The sequence below is a fragment of the Neolamprologus brichardi genome, chromosome 3, assembly GCF_056152115.1.
Source record: "Neolamprologus brichardi isolate AB-2024 chromosome 3, ASM5615211v1, whole genome shotgun sequence".
NCBI lineage: Eukaryota > Metazoa > Chordata > Actinopteri > Cichliformes > Cichlidae > Neolamprologus > Neolamprologus brichardi.
In genome coordinates, this window is record NC_142106.1 from 20606623 (window position 1) to 20617546 (window position 10924).

The window sequence follows — 10924 nt, forward strand, 5'->3', positions numbered from 1 at the left end:
GTGCGTGTCCATAGTTCAGCTGAGACAGTGTCCTTCGCCCTATCAGGCTAAGTAAACAGTCCTCCAGCCAATCCAGGTGGCCTTGCATGGGATGGGGAGAATAGTCATATCACAGTCGTTATCAGGGAGTGTTTGTCCGGCTTCAGCCTTGGGCCTATGCTTCGGATTATCCATTGTTTAAATGTCCCGGGCAATCGAAAAGGAGGCAGAGCTGTTGAGAAATGCTAGGAGCTAACTGGGCACTAACCGTATCATTCAAATATATTGAATGTCGCAATGTTGGCAAAGAGAGGAAGTGACGTAAGATTTGCGCATGTGGGGTACCGATCGGGTTTCCGGTACGGATCGGGTAGTGACCATTGACTGTCGACACAGCGTTAGTTTCGGTTTAATCAGCTAACATTTAGAAACCTCGACAAAGAAGAAACCGTCACGTTATCGATCCGCTCAGCCTCAGCGGAAGCAGCAATGAGTTCGTATCAGTATCTGAGAGAGTTCATCAAGGAGAGAATAACTGCTGTTTGTGAAGAAATCTTCTCAGAGGTTCAAAAAACCATCGTCCAGTATGAGGAGATCAACCGTCAGCACAGACTGCTGGATATCAGCCGGAAACCCGACAGAAACTCACACATCATAGGTATGGACATGTTTTTAACTGTGCTGTTCAAGCTCAGATTCTTCAGTGTTTGGTTGATTGCTGATAAATCTGAAAGTTTATCAGTTTCTCCAGGATTTCTCTAAGCTGATGTTAGCTGAGAGCAGGAAGCTGTTACTTTGGTGATGAATTCAGAGGAGCAAACGGTGATAGATCAAGAAGAGCACACACACTCTTAATGAGACAGTGTGAAAACTGTCTGCTGACTAACATTGATAAAGATGAGCGTCCACATCTACTGTTTATTCCATTAATTGTTCATGAGAGCCTCAAAGTGAACACACAGTGACTCTCTAGAGCATCAGAACAAAAGCTGTCCACATTGCAAATACTGCTGTAATTAATGTCTTTACATCTGCAGCAAAAGCAAGAAAACAATCAGTGGATAAAGTTTCTGCTCACTGAAGCAAAGTATGATGTCTAAATGCGTCCCCCTGTTTCCATAAAAATATAAGTGTCTGTTCAGAGAAAACAAAGTGCGCAGGGACTGATTGAAGCAACAATGTCAACTTTTAGCATTAAACACAGAGTAAAGTGACTTTACTAGAAGATGTTAAACTGGGTATTTATCAGTGCTGTGGTTCAGTGTCCAGTGATGGACTATGTTGCACTGGTGCAGGTTCATGATCACTGATAGGTTAGGTCCTGGTAACAGCAGAGACTTTATAAGAGAGAGGTAAAAGTTTTAATGACACATGCTAGTGATGTTGATAGACTCAGTCAGTTTTAAAATGCTGTGCAGCCTCCATTACGATAACATATGTGTGTGAAATGGGCCGTCAAGCTACTCAATTGGTGCATCTCTAGTTTGTAAATTTGAGCATTTGCATAATAACAGTGAACTCCACCAATCTCAGACGTTGCCTTTTTCAGTTTAGGATTGTGGGTGGTGTAGTTCTTTGAAGAAAAGTCTCTTTTGTTATAACAAGCGTGATATCATAGAGACATTTGGTTTCTACAGGAGCTCATACCATCGTTTCACAGTGTCATAATCAAAATCCCTGAATGGCATTTTTACTTTGTGAGCTTCAGTGTTGAGCTCTGTTGTGACAGTGGTTATTAACTTTCCCTGTTGAGACAGTATTTCTGCTTGAGGCTCTGTGTTTGCTCACATAAAAAGAACTGTTTGATGCACCTTCTTTCTGTCTTCTTCATCACAAAATGGACCAACTAAAGAACGCCTGCTCTGATCAGAGACATTATCACATGACCTGGTGATGAAGATCTACAGGGAACATACAAGAATAACACCAAAATGCAACATTGTCATTACAAATATAACTTTACAAATCTTGTCACTCTGTTTTTCCTCAAGACCTCACAAAACAACATGACTGTGAGGGAGAGAAGAGTCTGGATGAGGAGCAGGTCTGTAACCAGGAGACGAACTCCAGTCTGGACCAGGAGGACCCAGAGCCTCCACAGATTAAAGAGGAACAGGAGGAGCTCTGCAGGAGTCAGGAGGGAGAGCAGCTTGGACTGAAGCAGGAGGCTGAAGACATTATTGTCTGGACTGGGGAAGAGCAGCTCAGGCTGGTGGAGATAGTCTGGAAACCTGAGATGCACTCACACAGAATAGGTATGTAAAACTGTGATGGTCATAATAAAACTGAATATGACTCATGTAGGTATGGAGAAGGCCTGCAGAATTAGAGAATGGGGGCAAAGAGAGCATTGCCTAACACCAAATTTTATAGCGCTGTTTATTTCTAGCAGAGTGAGCCTTAAAGTTTTGTACCTTCTGGTGACATCACCAGTCCAGAGAGACCATCCCCATCAAATTCCTCAAAACACTTCTGTCTGTGTCTGCTAGTGTCAGTGTGCAGTCCACTTCCAATACATATTTGTAGAATAAAAGATAAAACATAAATGTGTGATACAAATTATGAGGTAATTATGTAATATAAAGAAATCAGGGTATATGAGCCTTAAAGATAAAATAATACATTTTAAGATTATACAGAGTGTTAAAGCAATGGCTTCAACCTACAGCCTTTAAAGTGGAGATTAAAAAGCTGTCTGAATGCAAATCAGTCTATATGTTACCTCATAGTTTTTTTTTAAGTATCAGAAAGCTAAGACGGGGTGATTAAAACATTAGCTTACAATAATGGTTGCTAGCTTATGCTTTTTTGAAATAAGATCATGTGACCCTTTAACCCTTTCATGATGACAACCTCAATCTGGATTTTTTTTCTTAAGTATTTTTATTCATCTTTAGACATGGAAAAAAAAATTTTTGAACTTCATTTTTTTTAAACACGTACTTTTCAAAGAGTTTTTTACATGTCCACTTAGGTGGACAATATAGGTTTTGACAAATTAATGAAGAATATACACTGTGTAAAAACAATCACATAACAAAAATACTTTTTCATATATTTCAAATATATTTTATAATAATATAAGAATATATGTAACAAATATAACTGGTCAGCCAGTGGGTGGCAGGGCATGGAGTGACACATCAGTGTAGTGGTTCATGTGCAAGTACACAATCAACACTGACAGAAATACAAGAAAAAACCTTTGAACAGCTGTCCAATGTAGTGACCACTATACAAACAGCTGTCGTGTCTTTTAGGAAAGTCAATAAAAAGACAGCTGCAGTAGCCAACTCCTCAAGAAATAAATAAATGGATCTCTCAGTTTAGCTATATTTCTAATTTCTATTCAATTCAAATTTGTGTTATTCATACAGAGCACAATCCTAATAACAGTTGCTTCAATGCACTCCTACAGTAAGAAGGGAAAACTCCCTTTTAACAGGAAGAAACCTCCAGAAAAAACAGGTTCACAGCAGGGCAGATATCTGCCCTGACCGGTGGGGGTGAGGGCAGGAGGAAAGGACAAAGAGATGCTGTTAAAGAGAGCCAGAGATTAATAATTTGTAATGATTCAATGCAGAGAGGTCTATTAACACATAATGAGTGAGAAAGGTGACTGAAGAAGAAATACTGAGTGTATCATGGGAGTCCCACAGCAGTCCACACCTATTGCAGCATAACTATGGGAGGATTCAGGGTTACCTGATCCAGCTCTAACTGAATGCTTTCTTAAAAGTAAAGAGGTTGTCTGTCTCCTCTAGCCAAATATTCTGGAAAACACCAGTAAATCTGCAGCCTGAAGACAAAGTGTTTTAATGGAGTGATATGGTACTATAAGTTCATTAAGATAAGATGGAGCCTGATTATTCAAGAACTTGTGTGTGAAAAGCAGGATTTAACAGAACGCTAATGAAGAGACCCCGATATAGTAGAAATATGCTCTCTCTTTCTAGTTCCTTTCAGTACACTTGCTGCAGCACTTTGGATCAACTCAAAGCCTTACATGGAGTTTTAGGACATCCCAGTAATATCAATTTACAGTAGTCCAAACTAGAAGTAATAAATGCATGAACTAGCTTTTCTAGAGAGGATATTGGTATTTTTTGAGTTACTATGCAAATGGAAGAAAGCAGTCCTATGTATGTGTTTAATATTGCCATAAACAATTTAATGGTTTGGATTTAATTCGGCCTTCATTTATTTATTTATTTCACACTTGGTTCAACAGTTTCAACAGTTTTATCCTTTCATACACACAAACCATGCTTTCCCTTGATATAGCACTCCAACCATGCGTGAAAAGGAGCAGGAAGAAGAAAATATTCTCATTAAACCCCGCCCTCTATCTGCGATCCAACTAATATTACAAGTGGGCACCATAAACCAAGGAAGACGCTAGCATTTATCTCCAGATCCTAACACAGACCAAACAACACATTTACAATCAGCAATATACCACATCACATAATAACAAGGAGAAAAAAAAGTAAATAGAATAAAATAAGGAGAGAGAAAAAAATTCCCTTCTTCAATTAACTCCAATTTCTTTCATATTCTTCATATTGATTTATAGTTTTAAACATGTAACACTTTTTAAAACAATGTAAATTTGTACAACTCCTTAGATTATGATGAAGTGAGTTCAGCACAGTCGTATACGCCTAACCGTTGACTCATTAATCTTTGTGTAGTCCTAGCTAGCTGATGCTTAAAATGCTATTTTCTTCTGCTGTCTTCACCTCTCGAACACATTGAAAATAAATTTTGTAACTTGAAAGGCAAAGTATTATTTTTAGCCTTAAACATAATTAATAGTGTCAGTAGTTTCACTAAATCTTGTAATTTTAATAGTTTGCAATTTTATAAACAATTTATTTGTATGTTCTCTATATTTAACATTATGAATCATTCGTATCACTTTCTTCTGTAATAAGTATAGAAGGTTTATGGTATTCACATATGTATTCCCCCAAGCTTCCATACAATAACTGGGGTATGAGAAAGACAATGTAAAGTATAAGATGCACATTGACTTGTAGTCTAATAAATCTCTAACATTTCCCAAAATATAAATGTTTTTGACTATCTTCTTTCTAATATACTCAATATGAGATTTCCAAGTTAAATTTGCATATACTATTACACCGAAAAAGCAAAATTCAGTAACTCTTTCAATCAATTCTCCAATAGTGGACATAATAACTTATTCCTCCTTTATACCATTACCAAATATCACAAATTTTGTTTTTGTCACATTCAAAGATAATTTATCTACATCAAACCATTTTTTAAATATTACCATCTCAGAAACCATAATTTTAACCAAATCTTTCAAATTCTCTCCTGAGCAATAAAAATTTGTATCATCTGCAAATAAAACGAAATGTAACCTTTTTGATACGTCACAGATATCATTGATATATAAATTAAAAAGTTTAGGTCCCAAAATAGAACCTTGAGGAACGCATTATACAATCTTCAATCTTTCAGAGGTGTTGCCTTATTATGGCCATTGAAAGTAAAGCTTGATTTAAACCTATGCAAGAAATCTACGCCCCAATTTACGTTGTAATTGGAAGCTCCTTTCAACCTTCCGTGCCATTCAAGATGTTGGAGGCTGCATTGATATGATGTGTAGTTAGGCGTGGGAAGGTTACAGCCTAGGGTTAGAGCAGTTTCTGGTTACAACATTGTTTTCCTGGATAGGCTCTGTAATTTTTTACACAGGTCTTCAGTGTCTGAAGTCTGAAGATGTAAACTAAATGGATTTGTCTTTTTTTCTGTTTAATTAAAGGAGAATGGATGAATGGAATTAAGTTTTAGTTGTGTCCAGACATCCACTTTTCCAAGGCACAAACATAATGAGAGCACAGAAATGAATCTGGGTATCATTTACATATTTGATAGTTGGCTTATCACAGCTAACTCCTAAAAGATATCATGAAGAGACAGCATATGAAGATTAAATAGGACAGTCCCATGAATTGGTCATTGTGGGGCTGCACACAGCATCATGGTTTTTTGCATTTCATAAAGGGGTGCTGCTATCCCTTAGTGTTCGTGCAAACTTAGCGACTTTGTCACTATATTTAGAGTTTTTCAGCACTGCATTTCTGCCTTTTTTTCTAAAAAGCTACTAGCGACAAATCTGGTGACTTTTTCTGGTGTTATTAGGAAGACTCATGACTACTTTTTGATGTGAAAAGCACATATCGCTCTTACACTGGGCACCTCGCCCATGCCAAAGTGCTCACAGGCAGCAGATAGTCCCACGCCCCCAGCTGCTGTCAGAGCAGAGATGCTCACAAAAGTAACTCCGCCATAGTGCCTGTTTTGGGTCACTTTTGGGGCTGAATAAAGGAGGAGGGTTAGACTTGTGACATTTAAAAAAACAATAATTACTAAAAGAAATTTAATTTGTAGTTATAAATATATTCTAAATGCTTTAAAGGTGTTTTTTATTCACAGTATGTCTTTTCCACAATGTTATTTCTCTCTTCTACAGCATCCATTACCAATTATGGAGATTAGGCAATTAGGTCATTTAGTGACTTTTAAGAGAGCTAATAGTAATTTCCTGTTCCTGTCACTTCCTGTTCCAACATACCGTGGTGCTTTTGTGTAGTTTTTTTTCTTAGCAATTTAATTTAAAAAATGTATAATTTCTTATTTCATAGTGTAATCTTCACATACTTCATCCAAAGCACTCTCTCTGTGTATTCACTTTCTAATTTATAGTCACAGTTTTCACTCACTGTGTCTTTAGGGTTTCCTAGCTTAGCTTAGCTTAGCTCGTAGCGGACTTGCTAGCAGCATGACTTCTTCACCAGCCAGGCCCCTGTAGCTGGTGCAGCCAAAAGTAGCATAGGCCCCGCTAGCTGTCCACCCGCAGACTGCCCTGAGCAGCTGGGGAAACAGGATGACTTGGAGACGATAAAGAGGAAGCATAATCTTAAACAGAAGCCCCAGGTACACCACCAACCTGTTCATGTGTCTAACCACTTTTCCCCACTTGGCGACACACCCGCCAGGGATCAAAACCTTGTAATTGTCGATTCTGTTCTGAGACATGTGAAGCTACAGACACCATCAACCATAGTCAATTGTCTTCCAGGAGTCAGAGCAGGTGACATGGAGGGAATTTTAAAACTGGTGGCTAAACGTAAATTCAATCAAATTATAATTCACCCACCACTTTAATCACACTCTAGATCTTATTTTAACATATGGCATAGAAAATGAACATTTAACAGTGTTTCCTGAAATTGATTGAAGAAAATAAGAACAAACGTAGATTTATCTTCAGCATTGTAGCCAGGCTACCAGTAATGACTTCATGAACTTCTTCACAAATAAAAATGTAACCATTTAAGAAACAATTAAATGTTATCTTAATGACCTTAAAGTACTATATCATCCCATTAGAGCTCTCACACTGCAGGCTTACTTTTTGTTCTAAGAGTATTTAAAAGTAGAATGAGAGGGAGAGCCTTCAGTTTTCAGACCCCTCTTCTATGGAACCAGCTTCCAGTTTGGATTCAAGAGACAGAGTAGGCTGCTGGGGGATTCGCATGATGCATTGAGTAGTTCTTCTTCAGTCACCTTTCTCACTCGCTATGTTAATAACCCTCTGTGAATTGAATCATACTTGTTATTAATCTCTGTCTCTCTTCCACAGCATGTCTTTCATCCTGTCTTCCTTCTCTCACCCCAACCATTTGCAGCAGATGGCTGCCCCTCCCTTAGCCTTTTTCTGCCAGAGGTTTCTTCCTGTTAAAAGGGAGTTTTTCCTTCCCACTGTCACCAAAGTGCTTGCTCATAGGGGGTCATATGATTGTTGGGTTTTTCTCTGTACGTATTATTGTAGGGTCTACCTTACAATATAAACCGCTTTGAGGCTATTGTTGTGATTTGGCGCTGTATAAATAAAATTGAATTAAATAAGTATAAATGTAGTCAAAATAATCCTTGCCTTCAAGATAAACAAAGTTCCTGGGAGATAAACTGAATTTTGTAATCTGTCTAATAGTACATTACAATTTCCACTGTAGAAAAACTACTCAAGTTGTTATTTGTTTCTGATTGGTTCATTGGTTTACTTTTTCCCTCCAAATGAGTGAGACACAGAAATGATAAGAAACTCCTGCTTACTTATACTGGATTAAGAAAAAAAAACCCACATTAAAACTATAACACTCAGTAACAAAGCTTTGACACTGTGAGCACAAAGAAATGTTTCTGAAGCAGCACAAATGTGTAACACTTAAACTGAGAAATCCACTTTCATTTACCAAACATCCAACATCACTACATTTCACACATTTATAGACATCCACACATTAAGCTGATCTTTATTAATAAGAAATAAGTAATTTGCATCAGTGCCCAAATAATTTGTCACTTTGTACTTTTTAAATTTCACTGTTACATGGTCACTACGTAGAGAGCTGCAAATGATTCAGATCAGAATACATTTTCTCAAATGTTTGTTATTAGTTAATTTATTCCCTATTTCTCTCCAGACCTTCACCAGCAGAGTGTCCGTGAAGAGGAGGCGGTCACCAGAGAGAAGCAGGTCTGTAACCAGGAGAGGAACTCCAGTCTGGACCAGGAGGACCCAGAGCCTCCACAGATTAAAGAGGAACAGGAGGAACTCTGCAGGAGTCAGGAGGAAGAGCAGCTTGGACTGAAGCAGGAGACTGATACTTTCATGGAGACTCCGACTTATGGGGAAAGTGACCACAGTGAACCAGAACCAAACAGTGAGCAGTTCATTTCTCACATCTCTCCTGAAGCAGAGAGCCGAGATCATGACGAAAGCCAGCGTGTGGACTCAGGATCAGCTAGAAATGCAAAGCTGAAAAAGAATAGATATGACAGAAAGAGAAGTCACAGTCAGAGAGTAAACAACACTTCTGTGTCAGAGAGTCAGAGTAAACCTCAGAACAGGCATAAGCATCTGATATGTGACATATGTGGAAAGCTTTGTCAAAGGAAATCCAAATTGATTAGACATCAGAGAATTCACACAGGTGAGAGACCGCATTCCTGTAACACCTGTGGGAAAAGATTCATTCAGAAATCACATTTGAGTAGTCATGTAAAAATTCACACAGATGAGAAGCCACATCTTTGCAGGACCTGTGGAAAAAGATTCAAACTAAACTCTGCATTGCAACGTCATGTAAGAATTCACACAGGTGAGAAACCGTATTCCTGTAGCAGCTGTGGGAAAAGATATAAGCGGCTTGAACAGGTAAAGACTCACATGAAAATTCATGCTGTTTAAAGTGTCTTCCTCAGAAAATGTGTTGTGATTCGTCATACATCTTTTTGACAGATGGAGGTTCTGCTGTTTTCTTTTTCTTTTTCTTTTGTTATGGAGCTCCATTAATCCATTTACACACACACTTATCTCAGAGTGAACTCAGCTGACTGAACTTACTCGGATCAGCTGCACTGGAACTGAAAACTCAGAATTGCTGATGTCAAAATTAATCAGCTCTTGAATATGCTTCCCAGAATAGGGCAGTTTATTACCTCATTATTATATAGTCAGGGAAAAAAACCTTTTGAACCTTTGCTGAAATTGTAAGTCTGCCCGCTAACAAAGGAATTATCAGTCTATAAATCCAATGGTAGGTTTATTTGAACAGTGATAGAAGAACAACAACAACAAGAACAAAAATCCAGAAAAATGCAAAAAAAAGTTATAGATCAATTTGCACGTTCATGAATGAAATAAATATTTGGTCCCTTTGCAAAACATGCTGTAGTGCTTGGTGGCAAAACCCTTGTTTGCAATCACAGAGGTCTGATGTGTCTTGTGTTGCACATATCTCAGTGGGGATTTTGTCCCACTCTTCGTTGCAGATCCTCTGAGTAATTAATGTTTCATGGCATCTCGAACCTTCAGCTCCTTCCACAGATTTTTCTATGGGATTAAGGTCGCTAAGCCAATCCTTTGTAGCCTTGACCATGTGTTTTGGATCACTGTCATGCTGGAATACCCACTAACAACCCATTCTCAGTGCCCTGGCTGAGAGAAGGAGGTTCTCAACCAAGATTTGACAGTACATGGCCCCTCCCATCCTCTCTTAAATGCGGTGCAGTTGTCCTGTCCCCCTGGCAGAAAAACACCCCCAAAGCACAATGTTCCCACCTCAATGTTTAACATTGGGGACGGTGTTCTTGGAGTTATAGGCCATATAGTTTTAGGCCGTATGTTGTTTTATGTTTTTATCTTCTGTTTTTATTGCCTGTTTCTATTGTAAAGGACTTTGTAGTTTTTCACCTGTGAAAGGTAATGTATAAATAAAGTTTGTTTACTTACCTTGTTTCCGATGTTGTTTTATATACTGTAAATGCAGAAATTGATGTTTTGACCCTTTTGGATAAACATGCCTCATTCCATATCGTTGTTCCAGTTTACCTTTCTTCTTTGTTTGAAAAAAAAAAAAAAACATGGCCTTATAGAGAATGATACTAGGATTCACTGATCAGAATATGGCCTTCCAGTAGAAATGACTACATAGACACACTAACACTTATAAAGTCTCGAAAAAGTATATATTTCAGTTTCAATTTTATTTCTATAGCACATTTAACATGAAATTGCTTCACACAATTGCTGTGTTGCAGGATTACAACAATAGAAGAACAAAGAAAATACAGTTATCATTACAAAATTGTTAGAGGTAAGTGGCGTGGCACAAGCGCAAACTGGGTGGAAGTTAAAGTCTAATTTGTTTCGAAGGCTGGCTTAAACAGGTGGGTTTTTAAATGTGATTTGAAAGATTGAATGGATTCCGACACACAGACATCAATCAGCAGGCTATTCCAAAGTTTAGGTGCAGCAATAGCAAAAGCACAATCCTCCCTAGTCTTCTGTCGGGACAATGGTTGCAGTAAGAGCGATTGATTAGAGGATCTAAGTGCTCTC

General features: G+C 38.1%; 1 protein-coding gene across 2 annotated transcripts; it reads left to right on the plus strand.

The window, feature by feature from the left end:
- The first annotated feature begins 203 nt into the window (after positions 1–203).
- On the plus strand, positions 204–9658 carry LOC148103824 (uncharacterized). Of its 2 annotated transcripts, XM_087834382.1 has the most exons (4): positions 204–637; positions 1971–2234; positions 8505–9238; positions 9323–9658. In XM_087834382.1, exons 1-4 carry the CDS (start codon positions 469–471, stop codon positions 9374–9376), a joined length of 1221 nt encoding a protein of 406 aa, XP_087690508.1. In that variant the 5' UTR covers positions 204–468; the 3' UTR covers positions 9377–9658. The 2 variants fall into 2 exon arrangements, with proteins under 2 accessions (XP_087690508.1, XP_087690512.1); XM_087834386.1 differs by having other exon boundaries at positions 205–637; positions 8505–9658.
- Positions 9659–10924: the final 1266 nt, after the last annotated feature.